Source organism: Solea solea, chromosome 3 (genome assembly GCF_958295425.1).
Source record: "Solea solea chromosome 3, fSolSol10.1, whole genome shotgun sequence".
NCBI lineage: Eukaryota > Metazoa > Chordata > Actinopteri > Pleuronectiformes > Soleidae > Solea > Solea solea.
Genome location: NC_081136.1, coordinates 21,798,886 through 21,820,699, shown reverse-complemented (window position 1 = coordinate 21,820,699; position 21,814 = coordinate 21,798,886). Strand labels below are relative to the sequence as shown.

The 21,814-nt window shown below is 40.4% G+C and overlaps 1 protein-coding gene across 3 annotated transcripts in view; it reads right to left on the bottom strand.

The window, feature by feature from the left end:
- kcnc2 (potassium voltage-gated channel, Shaw-related subfamily, member 2) overlaps positions 1-17,736 on the bottom strand; it is an 85,350-nt gene extending 67,614 nt beyond the window's left edge. For all 3 annotated transcript variants that reach the window (XM_058624997.1, XM_058624999.1, XM_058624998.1), the window contains exon 1: positions 16,823-17,736. In XM_058624997.1, the coding sequence (XP_058480980.1) occupies positions 16,823-17,377 (555 nt within the window). In that variant the 5' untranslated portion in view covers positions 17,378-17,736. The remainder of the gene's footprint in view (positions 1-16,822) is intronic.
- Positions 17,737-21,814: the final 4,078 nt, after the last annotated feature.

Sequence of the window (21,814 nt, the reverse complement as noted above, 5' to 3'; positions counted from 1 at the left end):
AAACCAAAAATATTCTGTTTAAATTATTTCTTTGTTATATGGAGCAAAGAAACATTTAAGAAGACACTCAAGCGGGTTGTTAGATTATCAAAATAGTTTGACAATTCATTTAGTTATCGATTACTAATCAAGTAATCGAGTAATTGTTTCAGCCCTCCATAGAAACAATGTGAAAACAAAAGATAAAACCAGAATAGAACAAAAACAGAAGTGGAAAAAAAACAAGTTCCATAAAAAATAAATATAGGGCTGTTACAGCAGAATTTCAGTATATAAACAGATGTTTATAGGCAATTTAATTGTTTGTTACTCACACTGTTCTGCGAGAAGCACAAAATGAGTTTTCACACTTTTTTGGAATAAGTCATGAAATAATCCTAATGTGCCTTCAGCAATTAAGGAAATATAAATTTGTTTTGTGAGGCACGATATTGAACTTTTTGCCAATATCTGATATGCCGAAATATCAGGAGTGCTTGGACTGATAACCAATAAGAAAACCACGTTTTTCCCTGCGCCCAGCTGCAACAGTCATCTAGCCTCTTCTGTAGTGAATTTAACATAATATTGTTTATACTCGTGTCACAGCAGATTTAGATTTTCTTTATTAAGCAAAATAAATAAACATAAAAGCAAGAAATCAAGTTGGTAGCAGCCTATTGAGACCACTGTTAGTCAATAGTCATATCAGGGGATCTTGCCGTGTTTGTCGATATCTCATTTTGGTAGCGCTTCAACACACCGGTTGCCAGAAGAGTTAGTCCAACACAGTGAGCTGCAGCAAAGCATGGCAAAAGATACCAAACATTCATATCCATATTCATACCAGTGAAGAAAAACCAGGGTCTGCAAGACAGATGTGCCAGAAACAAAACAGAAAGCTTCAGCCACAGTTAACTAAAGCTCTCTCTTTCCCTCGCCCTCTCTCATACATTGTGGAGGTGACATGTATGTTATTACAGCTCATTATTGTCACCTTGTAATAATTATCCAGTGCTGAGACTGCTGCCGCTTTGTAACAGACACTTTTTGACTTTCAATCTCTGGCTGTTGCTGTGAAAACACGTGTAAAACTACCACATAGGTTTAATTTTATGTTCCAGATAATTTGGGAACCAATGCATTAACAATGTTTGGAATTGGGATTGCAATTAGAGGTCGACTGATTTTTTTTTAGCCCATATATTTAGCTAATTTACTATCCATGAGATAACAAATAATACAAATAAAACCAAAAATAGTTCAACTTCCATAAACAGTCATTGAAGAACACCCTCTCCAATCTACATTTTATGTCTGCACTGCAGTGTAAATATGTACAGTATCGTCAATAAAAATGATGTATAAACTAAATATTTCCTACATCAAACAGGTCGTCAAAATTCAAACTGTGATTAAGGACTCTGAAGCAGCAGTATGCGCCCTGCCATAAATGATTATTAGAAGAAGAAGATTAAAATAAATAAATAATTAAGTGTTCCAACATTTATCAAGTCAATAACAAAAATGTGTAGTTTGTAATAAGTGGATGATTAATAAATATATAATAAATAAATTAAGTAACCCAAATGATTGTCTACCTCTAATTGCGATAAACGTTGTGTTATATTTTACACGAGTTATCACGTTACTCACCTCCATACCTGCAAAATCTACTGTATGTACATAAATCATGCGTTCTAAATGGTGGATGAACATCATGTTCTGCGGAGCCTCACCATCAACTACTTTGGATGAAAATGTCAGGTAAAATGTCTGCCTGCCGGAGGTTGAGTGTTGCAGTGAGGAGAGACAAATCTCCTCAGGCACAGGACTTTTAACCTCTTCCTTCTTTGTACCAGCAAAACCCTTGTGGTTTTTATTGAAGAGTAAACACACTCAGGCGTGAATATACTCTTCCTTCTGCAAACCCAGAGAGGAGGAGGAAGAGGCTGCAGCGCTCCGGTGACTCCCCAGGAGCCTGAATCCAGCAGTGGATTACTAATAAGATTGGTTGTGCCAGGTCAGTTTCAATGAACCACAGAAGAAGACTCAGGCAGACAAAGACTCCTGCACTGCACTGAGCGACAGGGTCAGCTAACTTTCTCTTAAGTCCGCAAAGCTAAATCAACAAATGACATAGATGTTTTTACTTCATTTAAAGTGTGAGTCTAATTTGCTAAAGTGAATTCTGAAATAAACACCTAATAATCCAACAGTTGTGTAATTGTAAGAATCATGTTCATCCTTTTAACTGACCTTCAAGGTAAGTTAAGGAGGTAAGTATGTAAAAAAACGTCAATAAAATGACCAATCCTGCCAAATAATGTTCTTTCTTTGAGGCTTGTGTGGTGCATTTAAATTGAACCCTGGTGCATTTATCCCTTTACTATGGTGTGTTTGGGTCGGTATGTATCGGTAAGACCTCTGAGTATTATCTACCCAAAATGACGCAAAGCTGTCCCAACTTTGCTTCTTGCTCAAAGGCATTAGAAAGAGGATGAGGGCAACACCTGTGCCGAAGGACCTTCCTGCCCGTGGGTGACAAACAGGGACTGGCACAGTGGTTAAGCAGCCACACAACCCAATGCTTGGTGTCTTTGTTAAGTACTTACGTAAGTACTCGTTGACTTTAATGAAACTTACTCTACAAAGGAAAATAAATGTTGTCCAGATCTGCACTTCCTGTCTGACTGTGCACAACTCTTGGTACAGTCAAGAGCTATGATCTCCTGGGAGGATACTGTTACTAAGTCCAGTCGATTTCAGACTGGCAGAGCTTGCATTACCATATGTCGTCATCATCATTATCATCATCATCATCATCATCCAGTGAGACCCATGACAGTTCTGAGAGGGGTTGAATTAACAGTATTTCCACTTCCATAGAAAATAGACGTAGCACTTGGATAAGGTACCTTAGAGAGCACTGAATTTTTGGTTGTTGTTGTTTCTCTCTGAACCACCGCAATTTACAGTAGATCTGAGTGAGAGCAAATAAATACAAAGACGTAACTTATTTCCAAGGGATGGGATCAATAGCGTGTTATTTTATTGTTGGTTGTAAAATGCCAAGCCAAAATGTATTCATCAACAAGTGTTCATACTGCAAGACAAATCAATTGCTATTGTTGATACATTTGAAAAAAAAAAAAAAAAAACCTGCTGCCAACTTATTCCAAATGACAAAGATAGTTACTGGAACAGACCTGTACCATACAGTATTTGTTGCTGCAATGCTACACCAATCCTACCACAAAGCCTAACAAAGGATATGTTTGCAACCAAAAATGTCAATTAATGGCTAAAGGTTAGTTAACAACTAACTTAATTTTAGGATCTGACACAAATTCTGCACCTATTTCCATGCTTAAAGTACTCTTATTTAATATTTAATTACTTTTACTAAATACTTTTTTTTAAATTTTCTTCTTTTATCCCCAGTATTAGTATATTATTATTTTAATCTCCAGTTTATTGAGAGTTCCATGATTCCATGAAGGTCTTTATGCTGAGGTCAGACTACACATCATTAGTACGATTATAGCACAATCCATCAGATGTAGGGACTCATTGGCCCCCCCCCAAAAAAAATTATACCAAGTGTGTCATCGTGAATAATAATCCAGGCCACATTTGGGACACATCACGACCTCCCGACAGATAGTCTGGCCCATTATTTTTCTGCCATATATGATGTGTTTTTGACCAATGTGAGTACAGAGCACTCTGCAAGTGAAAAGTACTGGGCATTTAAAAAACAAATAGTGAAGCTTAACATAAGTGATGAAGTTGGTGTTGACCTTTCTTCATGTAGGCCTGTCTGATAACAACACAGCAAGTACTGAATCAATGATGAAATCAATTGAAATGCCATTGTTTGTTTGCAGTCTTATTTTGAGGTGTCGTCTAGCCCAGCCTCGCTTCCTTCCAAGTAAGAATGGACGATATTGGACATTTTGCCGATTTAGCGTAGGTGCTGGAGCCAATAACTGATACCGATACCAATATCTATGTTTTCGTATTTGCTTTTGTATAGCGAAATTAACTTGATATTTCCATACTCATGTCACAGCAGATTTTCTTTATTGTGCAAAATAAATAAACTCATGTGAGGGTGCCAGCATAGAAGTCAAGGAAGTAGTCTCCGATTCTGCCTATTGCTTTAGTTATTAATTGTTTGTCCATATCCGATAATACAACATCTGATACCGATGTTGTGCCAATAATAGATTACAGGTATCAGGTAACAACTCATAGTCGGTGATATCTGTTGGTCAAGTAACAACGTGACTGTATATCAGTGTACAAGACACAATATCCTAATCTGACACAATTACCATCAAGGATTATGCAAGTGTTTACAGGACATGGCTGTTTGTGTTACTAGAATATTAACAGACTAACAGGTGATTAATCACATCCAAGACTGTCATTTTTAAAAAGCATCTGTTAGCTCACTGCTGGTGAAGAGGTGATTAATATAAGAACGTCAACAAGCAGTAAAAAAAAAAAAAAAAAAAAAAAAATCACTTCCTTCATAATTTTACCTTGGTGTGGATTCTGTGGTTGCCATGGTCACAAGACGAGGCAACGTGACAAACTATAAAAGTTCAGACCGTTGCCAACTCAGGTGGCAGTGGAAAATAACTATGTAAACGGTACCTTAGCAACCATCGTGCTTTGCTTCTCCTGAAAGAAAATGACGTGGCAAGGGGTGAAGGCCTCCTGTCTGAAAGCAGCTTTGTGCACCTGATGTTACCAACGTGAGGAGTGAAATAAAAGAACAGCATTTCTCAACACACGTGCTGCATTGATCTTGTATTAAAAAGACCCATAAGTTTACTCTTGCTTTCAATCTATTTTTTTTTCCCCCAATATGACAAATCAATAAATATCTTCATTTGACTCATACATGCTCACTCTACATACCCAAATATCTAATTCCTTTATTAGGTTATTGAGGACAATGCTTATTGGCAGAGTGGTGCTAAACACACATGTAATGATGAGTCACATCAAATAAAGTGATTCATTACAGATCAGATTTGAGGGTTCATATTCACAAGTGTCTTGCATCTGAACGTGACTGTCCTCTCAAATGACACACAGCACAGAAATAAGTAAGAAAAGATGCGCATTTATTGGTTTTCCAATAGAGCTCTGGTAGCTGATGTCATGCAATCCCATCATCAAATGGAACTAAAAACACACCATTTTGGCAGGAAGCTGCATTATTCAAAGTTATCGCTATTGAAAATAATGTAGGGTTCACAGTGTGTTGAGCTCATGGGAGCAGCTAACGGAATGCATTCAAAGACCCTGACAAATGTCATCACTTCTGCTGAATCAATAGCGTGTTAAGCTTTGACTAGTAGATGCGTTCCAAAAAACTCGTAAATGTCATCACTTCTGCAAACACACATGAGGTCCTCTAACTTCATGCTTGCTTTTTCAAAACAGCAAATATCTAGCGAAAATCTAGCGACTTCTTCCAGTGTTATTGGAGACTTTTGGAGAGTCTGACGTCATTGTTTTACTTCTCAACAAACAGCGGGTGCTGCCGTGGGCCGGTCCCCTGGTCTTCTCCTCGGGCAGTAGTCACTCCCAGCTGTGCGGCGTCAGAGCAGATGTTCACCCCTCTGCGTCCAGAATGCAAATGAAACCACCAATGGCTCATCCGTAAATGTAAAAGAAATGACTGCACTAAAAAACAAAATAACACTAATAATAATAAAAAAATATATATATATATTAATAATAATAGTAAAATAGTAAAAAATAAAAATAAAATATCTCTTTTAGGACAGCCACTTTGTTTACTGAGGAGTTGGCAAGACTGGCTCACATTAGCTGTAAACCCTGCATTAGTTTTACTAGCTTTGTTTTTTCTTCCTTTCAAAAATAAATCCATACAACTGACATGACACTCACATTCTGTTCAAAATACCTCAATGGTGCAGGTATCTATTTAATTTTTGAAATGGCTCCAGAGGTGGGAGCAAAAAAACACAAAAGGGCCAATAATCATTTTTTCCAAAGCTGATTCAAACCACATACTGAGGTGGTTTCGACTGCAATTCTGAGCGATTTTCACGGATTTGTTTCAATCTGAACTTCTCGGTCGCTCAGATAAGATTTCAAAGTGTCTTCCGTCTCCATCTCGGCATCAAAAGCAATATGCTTTCATTTTAGTCGATGTGTTGTGCTGTGACTGCTGTATTTTTGTCGGATGAGGCAACGCAACACTTCAGTTCAGCAGAATTCAGCAAGAGCGGGGCATGAAGTCAAACCCATTAAGTGTTGGCTTCTTTGTTTTGTTTTTTCAGAATAAAACCCCCCGTGTTACTATATCGTATTTGCATGCTTGGATTCGGCATCCCTCATAGCGCGACGTGAATGACAACAACGACAGATCCAGAGAGACGGAAGTTAATTGGAGGCATACTAAACGATAAACAAAGTGGAATAGTTAGTTTAAAAATCTGAAGAAAGTTTGCACCATTCCGCAGAACCTTTTAGGACAGGCACAGATTTCCATGCAGATCGAATCTGATCACTTGCAATATATAGTGTGAACAGTTGGTCAGGAAGATCAGATTCTCAAAGACAAATCTAAACCCTTGGTCTTTTACAGCTGTCCACCTGTGTCCTTATTGTGATTTGGTGTGTCCTATAATTAAGACAGGTTTGCTCAGATGTGGCTGCATTCTTCTTTTAAAGTCTCAGTCTTTGAACCTGGGAGTAAATGATCAGCAGGCAGAAATAAAAAGCCAGAGGTTGACCCGACACAGCAACAAGAACCCAATTAGCATCAGACAAAGACACCATGGAAACGGCGACATCCAGTCCATTACCGCGCCCCGCTGTGTGTGGACAGGGAACGAAAAACACGTTTTACAGCTTCTATTGCAACCAAAGCTGTTACAGAGGGTTAATCCCACAGCTTGTCAGCATGATTACAAGATGACAACTGCATCTGTGCACATCACGCTCCAGTCATCTCTTTGCTGATGTGACATTTTCACTTTGCAGTCTGATCCTCAGCTGTGTCTCGGAGGTGCAGTGTTCCCACTGTGTTTATTTGGGATAAGGTTTTTTAAACTAAAGCTGTGAGGAGAGAGCTGAGCTGCCGGCTGTCACGGAGAGCCGTGCTATAACTGTGACTGTGGCAGATAAACAAGTCTGAGAATGAGCAGCTCTCTGAACATGTGCACTGATCTTTGCCTGTCATGTCTGCAAGGCTCTGCGGTATAGTCCAACTAAACGTGAGCTAATCTGAGCAGTGGGTTAGTGTTTCTTCAAAACTACAAAAGGCTGTGAGGCTTATTAGACTGCAACAGCCTTCAGTTGCTAGGTGACCGTTATCAAACCCTAGACAAAGGAGGAAGACTGAGAGAAATATATATATACTGTGTTTATTTACAAGAGCTTTTTGCCTTTTTATAAAGTAAAACCTTTTATAAAAAGAAATATTAAAGGTGCTATATGTAAGAAATGTATTCTATTCAGTCATCAAATGTCCATGACGTGTCAGCACAGATTAAAGAAACATGTTGAAATGAAATTAGTGATGGCATGATACCATTCGAGTATTTACCGATAATGATATCAGTCTAATACAGTCATTTTAGATCTTTTCAACTGTGAACAACACATTTGTGCCATTTCAAGCTATTTCAAAGACATAATTCTCCAACTGTGTAAACAAACATCCTTCTCCCTTAAAGCAGAAACAAACAGCCCACAACATGACTCAGCTAAAATGTTGTTGCTGATTTTTATTTACATTTTTACATTCTGTGCACAGTGAAACATGCAGCATGGAGGATTTTTGGATTGTATCAGATTTGCATCAGTCCGATATACAATCCACCAATTTTGACTAGTATCAGACCGATACTGAATATGGTATTGGCTCACCCATAATTGAAATACTGGCTTCATTAATATTCTGATATATACACTGATATTCACAAAATAAATGGGTGTTTATGTCTGTAGCACCACCCGCCCATTAACGCAGCTTATGGAACAGCAACACAAGCAATGCCAGCGGAGCCAGGAGAGAGCAGCTAGCTGTTAAGCATCAGAAATACTGAACAATAAAAAGCCTCAGTACTGCTCAAAAATGTATCAAGCAGAGGAAAAACAAGGATCTGCAGTTTTAGATCACTCCTTTAAAGTCACAGATAAAAAGTGTGCCAAAATATAGTAGTACAGTAAAAAAGTGATAAAGCAGTAATAGACAAAATTAGATTCTCACTTTACAGTCGATCGGAGTCATAGCTACTAAAAACCTTCTTCAATTGCACAGTCATTTGACCCAGTAAAGATAGATTTATTTATTTATTTATTTATTTATTTATATACAAAGGAATTGCATTCCAATATTCAATGACATATTCTTTGCATATCTGTGTGTATGTCCTTATATTTTTATACTTTGGTTTGGACAATATAGAGTTTCTGCTCTCAAGATTTTGGAGAACAGTGAAGAAGAACGTGCAGTCTGTGATGAGTTACAGCACATTGAAGGTATTTATTTGAAAATACTTGGCCAAGGAGAACGGAGGCAACATCAATACAGGCATGTACACAGCCTGACACTACCTCCAATTCTGAAGATCACTGCTCAAGATGACACACACAATCATCAGTCTCATAACATATTTTATATAGACTCTGGAAGACTCTCTGAAACTCTCTGGAATAATCTGCTCCCAGCTCCAACATTATCTGAGTTTTGCTTTGCACAAGGCTGTGATTGGCTTTACTCGGTTGCAATGAGCCAACTGGGGCGAAGAGGAAAGACACAAATCAGCATAAAGGTCTGATTTATTAATTACCTTTTAATGCATGGGCCTCAGGGTTGGGCAAATAGAGCCAGAGTGAAGAACTTTCAGTTAATCCATTGTCCTTGGGAAGCGTTCCATCTTTCTTTGAGTGAATGGATAAGCATCAATTATTCAGTATTCTGCTCAAACAGGCAGCGCATCGGTTCCAGCTCACAGAGCTCATGGGCCTCATCGGGGCCCCTCCTGGCAGTTGACAGGAAGTACAGGGAAGATGGGAGGAGCACGGCGTTAGCATGTATGCCATCACATCTATAAATGCATTAAACATAACTGTATATGCACCAGCTAAGTGCACTTCTGACTGTGAAGTGCAAATATGTGCCGTATAATCCAGCATCTTTCAGTGTTCTGAGATGGACATTAAAGGGCTCGTTCAGGTTCTTTGACGATTGGTTGAATGAGGTACTGACACGTTATCAATACCGACTCCACTGTGTTTCTGTGGACCTGCCTGGGAGCTGTACGCTTGCTCTCACTGATAACAGCTTCACAAAAAGCTTCATACTGGACACTTTGTCTTGCCATTAGACAGTCTTTTCTGACTGGAAACTGGAGTTTTTAACTGCTCACTCTCCCACACCAAAGTCCATTGAGAAAAATGCTGATTTACCTCATGGAACACAGGAGCCAATAATCTAATGCTGCTTCCAGTAGTACGTTGAAATATTTGATATTGTGACTTTGAAGTCCTTCACTTGGATTTATCTAAGTGGCAAAAAAGTCATCAAATGAGACAGCAGTAGACAAGCAGCTGCTGTTTCCTGAGAGCTAAAAATGCTGATTTTCCCAATGGAATTTGATACGAGACAATTAGTGGTTTACAATACTATGTCAGAATTATCCCTAATTGAGCAATAAAACCTTGGCAACCATGAAATCATATGTATTTTGTAAATACAACCCACCATGTCTTCCATTTTGCGTGTGCGAGTGTCACACACTTAGACTCTCTTTTTCTCACATTTCCAGTACATACACACGTTTCATCACTTCACACGATGTGATGACTAACCCTTGTGCTGCTTCTTTTTTCAGATGTGCTCCGCTATGCTTGGCCTGGCTGTTGTTGTTGAAAGACAGTGGGTGGGAGTGGGTTAATAATTGTATCCACTCCTGTCAGATATACTCTGTTGTTGAATTAACACCTGTGGAAAGCTAAAAACAAGAGCACCGCCATTGTGGAGAGTTAGACATGCAATTTTAGTTTTTGGGTTGTTTTTTTTTTGTCTCATGCTTCAAAATGCTTCATTCATAAACAATTGCACGTCATGCCAACACGTTGCTGCATTGTTTTTCAAAGAAACTTTCCTAAAATCACAACAACAAGCTCATCTATTGGTCTTGCTTTTCCATCGATCACTGAACTGCGTTAACCCACAATCCATCACTCTTATCTTTATCATTACATCACCCCCCCATGCATCTGGGGGAGAACAAGTGAGACCAACAAAGACAAGACACACAGACAGAGAGCAAGGCCTCATGGGATGCTGTGTATAACAAGCAACTGCAAGGCAAGAAGTCCAATCATGCATACTGAGTGTCCTTCATTAACTATCTGACAGGTCTCTCTCGCTCCTTCCTGTATGCAGACACACACACACACACTTCTTCCTTCAGTTGTGTTGATCCTGAACACTCATGATATTAAGATCTGTGCAGGAACTAATATATTTCACCAAAATTCAGCACAAAGCTGCATTCTTTCGTTTTCTGCATCCTTCTTTCCCATTACAAAAAGGAAAATGAGAAGATAACAAGAGTAGCAACTTCTGCAACAACTGAACAATGCAAACTTAATTGTAACTGGTTAGTGAGTCATTGCTTTAATGAATAGTTCTTCTTTACAACTTGGATCTTTCCTTCACAGTGAACCTGTAGATCTACTGTGATGGATGTAAGCAAGCAACAGTAAATAACTTGTGCTTCTGCTTGGTGAGTGGGGCTTAATACTCCACCTATCGGTGTAGTGGAGTTTGTGCATGCACTGTCCACGTGCACCCAGCTTTGTGCGCGGTTCCACACGTGTGGGATGCACACGCAACCTGCGCGTTGATGTGCACGGTGCGCGTTCTGTACGCCAACATTTTATAGCATCACTTTTCATTAGATACCATCGAAATATGAACTAGTCTGGTTTCATTAACTGTAAAGTTTACAGAGCAATGTCCCACTGTTTTACTGTTCTGATGGGCATTCAAATGTTATCTGAGGATAAGCTGTGCTCAAGGCGCCCAGTGCTGGACCACACAGTCATTTCTTCAAACAGTCTGATATGCTTCTGGGCTGTTTATTTTGAAATCGAGCGAATTTTTAAAGTTCAGGTTGGAACTTTCTCCCTAAAGTTAGAACAAATATCAAAACATTTGCTTCACATCACATCACACATTGGTGAGCAACAAATGTTCAAAGATTACATTATGTTTAACAGTAGTCTCCTAATTACCCTCTACTCTACTCCGAGGTATTATAGTCAAGAAAAGCAGAACAGGATGATGATTGGCAGGTAAGATTAATGTGACTGGCAGTAGCTACAAAAACACGCCCAGCGGCACACCGTCACTGCCCACACTCGGGCAACCATTTACCCTGCTCCTCCACCCAGCATCACGTCTGCTGCTGTTTACACATCAGACTATTTACTCAGCAGGGCTTTGGTGCCTATTTGCAGTTGATCCGCTGCATTTCCTGGCTTTCTCCAACCTCACATTACACAGAGTGATTCAGCGGGGCTTTGTGATGAGCTGGGCCAGGCCCTCATGCACCTGTAGCCCTTATTAAACGAGGAACAGAGAGTGAGAATGCGACATCACGTCTTCCTGTATCACCTCTGACAGCTGAAAGAAAGCAGTTTAAAGAGACATGCACACATGGATTGGTCGTGTTAGTGACACCCCGACACCCTTTTTTTGTTTGCATCAATGGTTCAAGACTAACAAGCTCGCACGCAAGGGTTTACCAAGCAATAGGGGTTCATGGTTGAGCAGGTTTTTGAAATCAATCAGTTTCACAAACCGGACAGATCTCAATGAAAACAGGCCGTGGTGATGAGCAATGATGTTGCTATGACAACAGGCAGGCTGAGCGTGCAGCCTGGCTTTGGTATCTTCAGGCGTGCGGGCAGGCAGCACCCAGACGGTTTGGGTTTTTAACCTCTTAAGTGGCAGAAAGCAAGCTGCAGTCTTAGATGGGCTCATGGGAGGAAGGGGTGGGGGTGCGTGGGTGAGGGTGAGGTGTGATGGGAGGGGAGGGGAGGGGAGGGGGCTTTACACAGTCAGGCATCAGTCAGAACCTCTGCCTCAGAGCACAGGTATGGGAAATGGAGAAAAAAATGGTGGTGGGTGTTATTTCTTTTTCTCTCTTCTGTTTTTTTTTTGTTACCATCCCAATCCAGCAACGGCCAACTACAGAGACATGAGAGGGACAAACAAACAGATTAACACATAGTAAAACACCTACACACACACACACACACACACACACACACACACACACACAAATATAAAGGAAAAACAATTAACGAACAATTCTCCCTCCTATATCTGACTCAGACAAATGAACACACCATCAGCAGCTGTAAAAACACACTGCATGCAGATTAAAGAGGCAGCACTGAGAGTGAGAAGAGAACAGGATGGCTACAACAATAGAAACAGCGTGGGGAGCCCAGAAAAACACGCCCGCTACCACTGACTGCTGGCACATGAACACTCGTGAGGCGGACTTGGTTAAAGGGACAGATCAGAATTTGGGGGCGGGGGGGGGGTTCAGCTTCCTGACAGCCTCAGACAGCTGAGCTTCACATTGTGTTGTGATCTGGTGTCAAGTATTAATCTCTATATGAAGAGTAGTCAAATAATTCAGGTCGCACACTCTAAAATGGCACCGGGTTAAACCCGGAAGTCGGTACACAGAAGAAAAAGTGAACTGCAACAGAAAAATAAATGTAAAATTGTTGGTACATTTCAGACAAGGAGAAAGATTTAATGCTCCGACAGCTTAAATAATTCAATATTTTAAAGTACATAGATGGTAGATAGACCTAAAATGGGGCTCAACATGTTAACAACTAGCCGCCAGGCAAACCTAAAATCACCTACTACAAACAAGCTGAAAGGGGGGCGAGTCGCCACCTAGTGTAGCAGAGTCGGACACAATTCATTCATTGAATGAACAGTCCAATTTAATTATAGCATGTTTCAGCTATAGCGATAGATGTTCATGATTCACTGCTGTCCAATATTTTCTTCTCAGGCCACCTTGACTGATTCGTTGTCTCTTCTGCGAACACAGAGCCGATGAAACTTACCAACAACCTTATTTAATTCATCTATTCAAAGGAAATTTAGCATGTCCTCAAAATGGGTTTTATTCTGTAGGTTTCCCTTTCATATTTTACTACAACGATTTAAAGCCTTTCTCCAAATGGTGATTGGTTGCTTGTCATATGATGGAGGACATACATGATCCATAAAGCCAGTTTATTTACAACTAAAGGTTAAAGTCATTGCAGTTAAAGGGCAATTTATAACTAATCCTGTCCGCCCCATGATGCCAGGGTCAGAGGTGAACTGTGAAAGAGGACACAGATTACTGCTCTGTTACCACCTTTTATTACCATGGAGGATAATTCCGTGTTACTAACGCCTTGTCAGGGGATGGATTAGTGCACCCAAGGGCCTTCTCTTAGATACACACATATAGAGCCTTACTACACACATGTATTACACAGGCCGAGGCCGCACTGGATGACTCAAGAGCAGTGGGTGTTTGTCTTAGAACATCTTTGTTTTTATTTAGGGGGAAAAAAAACAAACATGTTTGATAGATTAGAGCAGCCACACTGCTGAGATGCTGGAAAACAAACAAAATAAACAGCGAAAATCATCTTTGAACAATATTTTAATGTCTATATCTATCAAATAGGGGTGGGAGGAAAAATCAATACAGTGAAATACCATAATATTTTGTGTGGCAATATTTTATTACTTTTATCGTATGTATTTTTCAATTGGTTTAATGTCACAAAAAACAAGAAACTTTTTGTGGATTAGTATTTTTGAAAAACATTGACGTTTCAGTCTACTAGATGGCGCCAAGCGCTCACTCTTACTGGAGCTGTTGTGTAAGTATCGCAATACACGAGTTCCCAAATACTCAGTATATCGCAATACTGTGATAATATGATATTGTGGTGTCTCTGGCGACTCCCACACCTACTGTTATTATGTCACAAACACACTTTTTTTTTAAAAACAAACAATTTGCATTCAATGTGAACGTAATTTGGATGGATGGATGCCTTTTTAGATATTTAGAACCTATTTAAAAATGTGCTGTCCTCCTCATACTCACTGGAGCTTTGCTGAAGGACTATAGAAGGAGGACAAGGTCACTACCAAGACCACACACACACACACACACACACACACACACATCGATGGGAGACAGACTTTATTTGGCTGACAGAGGAAACGATTAAATATCGATTGAGTAAACTGCTTTGACTGATCAATGACGCCAGTCATCAGCTGCAACGAACAAGCAGCACAAACTCTAAGATAATTAGGATTTTGTTTATTGAGTTTTGTATGCATTAGCAGCTTTTCAACTGGAATGGTTGGCAACTTTCGCTGGTTTAAAAAACATAGATTTTACAATTAAAGTCCAGTCCTAGTTATGTGTTATTACTTGAACATATTACCTCAAAACCTGATTGATATTTTAAGTAAATTTTAATTTATTAAATTAAGTGCTATTTTGATGATTTTTTTATTTTTATTTTTCAATTTCAGTTAAATTTCTTTGGTTTTTCCATGACTGTAAAATGAATATCTTTGGTTTTTTAGTTTTTCCATAATTCAAAACAGGTTTATACACCCAAAACAATTAGTTATTGAATTTAATTTTGTCTCAGCTGTGGATCGCAATAGATCCATGAATACAACTTCCTCGCCTGCAAGTCAGCGTAATCGTATTCACACAATCACATGGAGACAATGAAGAGGAAGTGGGGGGGAAGAAAATGAGAGAATCCGTGTTTGGCAATAACTTTGATCCCACATCATCAACTCATTTAGAACTAATGAAGGACAAGTGAAGAGAGTTAAGCTGTCTAATTAGAGCAAGAATCATTTCCACCTTCACCGTCGTGTTTGTGAGCTTAACCGAGCACCAGCATGATTCTCAGGGTATATACACTGTCACTGAGTGGTTGTGTGAACTCACTTAACTCAGTGCGTTGCCAGGTAACACTGCTATGGATTGTAAAAAGATTTTAATCCAGGCCACACTTTTTGCTAATGCCAGCCTGTGTTTGTTTGCTGAAGCCTCGTGTCTAATTATCAGTCTGACCTTCACGCTTGACTGTAATGTATAGTTGTTTGAATGCTTTGTCAGGGCTTTTAAAATACTGTAAACTACTGTAGGTATTTGTTGAATTGGGAATTTAAATTGTTCATTTTGGATGCAATCGAAATGCCTTAGGTGAACTGCTGCATTTTGATTATGAAGCTGCATTTATTCAGTCTACAAATGAGAGGCTCACGTCCCCTCAGATGAAATGTAACATTTTAGCAGCAGCGTTTGTTTTTGAATCAGCAGTTTCAGTGACATGATGGATTCGGTAGCCGTTTCATTCATTCCCATTTGCGTGACATGACATCACCAGCATTCATTCAGTCCTGTAAAACACTGGCGATGAGGGAATGATTTGCCAGTCATTACCCAGAAATAACCAGCAGCCTGAGGCAAGTTGAGCAGAGCACTTGTCCTTCACAGGTAGAGGGGATCTAAATTTAAATGTGATTGGGCTCCAGGCTGTGGCAGACTGCAATTTTAACTCCTCCAAAAAAAACGTCTAATAAAAATAGATTAACAACAAAATAAGGGGAGCTATATCTTAGAAGTGTAAATGAAAACATGAATGACCTTCAAAAACAATGACAGCGGTGTCACATGTTGCTGCAATGCAGATATTGGATATATTCTTTCTATACAATGTTTCTAACAGCAAAAACCTAAAGTCTGGCAAATGTCTTACACACCTACGCTGCAAAGCTGCTATGAATATCCATCCATGACTCTGTATAGCACATTTAAACACAAAAAATTAAAATTAAAAATGGCAAAAGAAAATGTTTACCTTTTATAAGCATTCCAATTTTACCACCTCACTCAAACAGGAAAGCTTTTTATGTGAGATTTCATGACTTTTGGAATTTTCTGTTTTTCCCCATTACCTCTTCTCGTCGCTAACTTTAATAAAAACAAATTTAAAAGCTATAAAAATTAAGATTCTGTAAAATTCTTACCACTGCTGTTAGGCAAAAATATTGGTAATTAGTTCCTCAAGAAAATCAGTAGTTTCCACAAAATAACAAAATGTTACAGTGGTTACTATTCAGATGTATTCTTAAAGGAAATGTACATGTGTCTTTGGTCTTTGACCAACATAAGCAGTAAAGCGTCATGATACAAGACACAAGATACAAGGTAAACAAAGACAATCAGTAGCTGCTGATATATAATATGCTGGTGTTTTGTTTATTTTGCTGTAGTAAATTTTACAACAGTGATGTTTGAGTCAAACGATTTCCTTTATTTGCTGAATCTATTTTCTCCTGCAAGTAAAAACTTTTAAGCGATATTTTAAGAAATGTTTTTGATTTTTGATTATTTGTTTTTTAGGTTGCAAATTGAAAATGGAATCTAGTGTTTGCTTATGACAAGTTGAACATGTGTGCTTATTTTGAAGAGATATATTTGCACCTGAAATCAAAATGTCATTCAAACTAAAGGACATTTTTGAAAAGAAGTTACGTGACACCATTGCGGGACCTAAACTTTTTGAGACCTCATCAACTTATCAGTTGAATTCTTCTGATGGGAGACCTGGGATTAGCTGAGTGTGTTGAGATGGATGTTTTTTGGTGACTGTGCTTGTTTGGTGCGCTCCTGACGCAGCGGTGACAGTGCGCTCTTACCCGCGCCGCCCTGGAGGAGTAAGGATCCTCGAACAGGTTCCAGATCACCGGCTGCCACTTCCTCCACGTGCTGACAGTCCCGTCTGCGGCCACGTCCTCGATCCCAAGTCTCTTCCCAATCTCGTCCTCATCGTCGCCGTTGTCCACGTTGAGCTCGAACACGTCCAGAGCCTCCTCCGCGTCCCGGTGCTGCCGGTACGTCATCCAGCAGCACGGCTCCACGTCCGTCTCATCGATCCCCCAGAAGGAGAGCTCCTCCTCGAAGAGCGGTCCGCACACATCCGCGGGGCAGTGCAGTTTCCCGGTGCGGTAGTAGTTGAGCACGTAGGCAAACACGCCTGGGTGGCGGTCGAAGAAGTACTCGTTGGTGCGCGCGTTGTACTCAATGAAGCCGGGGACTTGTTGCAGCTGATCCAGCACCGAGTCGATGTCCGAGTCGGAGGCGAGCAGCGCCAGTCGCGTCCCCGGCAGAGTCTTCAGCGTGCTCTTGTAGGTTTCGTGCCTGGTTCCCCCGACGTTGAGGATTATCCTCTCGTTGTCGTCAAACTTACCCATCGCTCTGTATCAGACATGACTTTGATGGAAAGCGGGGGGGAGAGGACAGTTGGCGAAGTGCAGTCCGGAGGTGAAGGCGAACCTGAGCCGCGCGCGCACACACCCTCAGTCCGAATGAGAACAGTTCTTGGGTTTGGGGCTCAGTGCGCAGCATCAAAGCTTCCACTCACCCGAAGCTTCCGTCGCTTTTGGGGGGGAAAAACATCTCCATCTTTTGTTTCTGGAGAAATGGAAGTCGTCGATTTGTATCCCAGTGTGTGTTTGTGTGAGAGTGAGAGAGAGAGAGAGTTGAATGATCTCAACCGGTGGCTTCAAATAGACTGATCTGCTGATGCTGATGCTGTTGCGCGCCTCCTGCGTCCCTGCCCTCTCCAAGACGCACAGCCGCTCACAGCGTCAGGAATCTGGAGAGTTCCTCACAATGAATGAATGACGATTCCTTTCTGTTAAATATTGTTGTAAGATGACACTTTGACCTCAGGGCTTTTACTGTGAAACTCACCTGTCGTGATATGTTACTTCCCCCGGAAATGTGTTTCTCTTCCTGTGTTGACGCGATTGCGGGATATGTCAGGTGGATGTTCACTTTGCCTAAATGTTACATTTATCAAGATGAATAAATATGCCAGTTGGCTGAAGATAACCCTTGTCTATTCCTATTACGCAAGATGAAGATTGCGCACCATGCTTAACAGGTTATGGGCCCAGAAGGAGTTGGTCAAGGTAAAAGCTTAACGGCGACCACAGCGTGGAGAAGAGAAGTTTACCGCGAAGTATTACACGGAGCTTCTACAGACGATGTGGGCTTGGAGATAAGTAACATTCATTTTGTGAAAAAGAAACTCGGCGAAGTATTACGCGTGAGTCAGAGGTAAAGGCGAACAGATAAGCGCTAGCTAAAAACAAGCGCCAAAATGCCGAACACAGGAGCGGCTGGAATGATGCCGCCACAACTCTTCTTTGATGGAACCGAAGAGAAGTATGATCTTTGGGAAACAAGATTTCTTGGACACCTGCACATCCAAAAATTAAAAGAGACCATCCTACGTGAACCTGGAGAGGTTAGTGAGGAGCAGCGAGCCGCGGATGCACGGAAAAATGCCGACTGCTATGCCGAGTTAATAAGACTTTTGGATGATAAAAGCCTGTCATTAATAAGGCACGACGCTGCAGATGATGGTAGGAAAGCCCTTAAAATATTGAAAGAGCATTATTCTGGCAAAAGCAAGCCACGAATAATTAACTTGTACACTTCATTTACAAAGTTACGCATGGCTGACAACGAGAGTGTTACTGACTATGTAATAAGAGCAGAGAATCTGATCACAGCTCTAAGAGATGCAGGTGAAACCCTGAGTGATGGACTTATTATAGCCATGATACTTGGCGGACTACCAGACTTTTTCAAGCCATTAGCTGTCCATGTAACACAAAATGAAGATACTGTTATATTCACAGACTTTAAGAGGAGACTGAGAATCTATGAAGAAGCTGAAAAAATGAAAACTGCTGAATCTACGGACAATGTGATGAAAACTAGTGTGAAACAAAGCATCAAGACACACTTTAATAAAAGGAATGAAGTTGTCATCGTCACATGTTACAGATGCGGAACAAAAGGACACAAGGCAAGACAATGTACCCAAAAAGTGTGGTGCAGTCATTGTAAAAGTAATACACACAAAGAATCACTGTGTAGAAAAAAGGGAGAACAAGATGGTGCCAGAAAAGTTGCAGAAGAAGAGCAGAGAAACAACGTCGATCATCTCTTCATGGCGAAGTATATGAGGGGCGAAAGGTCAGCAAACAACGTACAAATGAAAGGCATCATGGTGGATGGAGGAGCAACATCCCACATTTTGAACGACATTGACAAGTTCAACAGCTTCGATGACACATTCCGACCGGAGTCACATTCAGTAGAACTGGCAGACGGAACCAAGTGCAAGGGAATAGCACAACGCAGAGGGACAGCGGTGATTTATCTTCTAGATAACGCTGGACAAGAACACACAGCACAGCTACGTGATGCACTGTACATGCCATCGTACCCACACAACATCTTCTCAGTGGGGAGGGCGGCAAATGGAGGAGCAACAATCACTTTCAAGAAAGAGGACAGTCACATGATCACGAAGGACGGTAGCAGGTTTGACATTTATGAAAGTGGTAATTTGTATTACCTGCCGACTGTTGAGCAAAATGTTGACAAATGCAAAGCATGTCACGACATGCAAACATGGCATGAAATTCTGGGTCACTGCAATTATGAAGATGTACAAAATTTGCAAAATGTTGTAAAAGGGATGGTGATTAAGGGGAGTACAGTCAAACCAGCTCAGATATGTGAAGTGTGTACGCAGGGCAAGTTCACACAGACTAGGAATCGAGAGCCAGACAGAAAAGCTACAAAACCTTTACAGCTGGTTCATACTGATTTGGCAGGCCCCATGAAAACCCCAAGCATTGATGGGCACAAATATGTACAATCTTTTACAGATGACTATTCAGGTACCTCATTTGTGTATTTCCTAAAATATAAAAGTGATGCGATACAAGCCACAGAGAGATTCCTGGCAGATATAGCACCATATGGAGAAGTAAAGTGCATTCGTTCAGACAATGGTACGGAGTTCACAAACAGAGATTTCCAGGAACTGCTAACCAAGAATAGAATTAGACATGAAAAGTCTGCACCCTATTCACCCCACCAAAACGGCACAGCTGAGAGAGGTTGGCGAACCCTCTATGAGATGAGCAGATGTTTACTGTTGGAGAGTAAACTTCCAGATAAACTATGGAACTATGCTGTGCAGACATCAGCCTATGTAAGGAACAGATGCTACAGCAGACGCACTAAGAAAACACCATACGAGTTGTTCACTGGTATGAAACCCGATGTTTCCAAACTGCAGAAATTTGGATCTATGTGTTTTGCCTACAAACAGGAAAAAGGGAAGTTAGATCCCAGGTGTGAGCAAGGTATTTTTATAGGTTATGACAAAAACAGTCCAGCCTATTTGGTGTACTACACAGACACAGACAAAGTCCAAAAACACAGGTTGGTGAAGTTCACAACCAAAACTGCTAAAGAAAAAGAGACACAAACGTGTGAGTCATTCATTGAATATTGTGATAGAGAGGTACATCCCGTGGTTCATGAGAGTGAAGAAAAAGATGTCTCTGAGATTTTGCCAGAACAGCCTGAAGTGACAGAGCGAGAAAAAGATACTGAGTGTGCAATAAGAAAGAACCCACAGAGGGCAAGGAAAAAGCCAACTTACTTACAGGATTTTGAGACTGAGGGAACAGCAGATAAGCTTCAGACATGTATAGATTTCTGTTACAGAGCAGCATGTGACATCCCTCAGACCTACAAGGATGCTATAGCATCAACCAATGCAAGTCAGTGGCTAACTGCAATGAACGAGGAGATGCAATCACTCAAAGAAAATGAAACCTTTAGCCTTACTCGACTGCCACCAGGCAAACAAGCAGTGGGGGGCAGGTGGGTGTATGCCCTCAAGAGTGATATTGATGGATCAGAGAAATATAAAGCAAGATTTGTAGCGAAAGGCTACAGTCAAAAACCAGGATGTGACTATGAAGAGACATTCTCACCCACAGCTGATATGACCAGTGTGAGAGTGATCATACAAAAGGCAGCACAGGAAAACCTGATATTACATCAAATGGACGTTAAAACTGCGTATTTGCATGCACCAATTGACTGTGAACTGTACATTGAACAACCAGAAGGATATGAAATAAGGTCAGAAGCAGATCAAAAGCTTGTGTGTAGATTACATAAGTCACTCTATGGTCTAAAACAATCCGGTAGAAACTGGAATACTATGTTGCACACATATATTAGCAAGAATGGTTTTAAACAGAATCCTGCAGATCACTGTGTGTATACTAGAGAAAAACATGATGAGAAGGTAATCCTTATCATATGGGTTGACGATCTAATCATTGCAGCCAGCAACAAATGTGTACTGAAAAATGTCAAAGCAATGCTAACTGAACAGTTCAAAATGAAAGATTTGGGAAGGTTGAAACATTTTCTGGGCATAGACTTTGAGCAAACAGAAGGTCAAGTTGTAATGTCACAGAAAAGTTATGTGAACAAAATACTAGAAAGATTTGAAATGACAGACTGCAGGTCCAGAGAGACCCCATGTGAAGCAAAACTTGATTACACAGAAAATGCTGAAAAAATGACAAACCCAAGGAAGTACAGGGAAGCAGTGGGAAGTTTGATATATTTGTCCACATGCACCAGACCAGACTTAAGCTTTGTGGTTAGTAAACTATCCCAACACTTTGATGATCCGACTGAAGAACACTGGAACAATGTAAAACATGTTTTCAGATACCTTAAGGGTACAGCTGAACAGGGATTATGCTTCAAGAGAAATGACACAAGTAAACTAG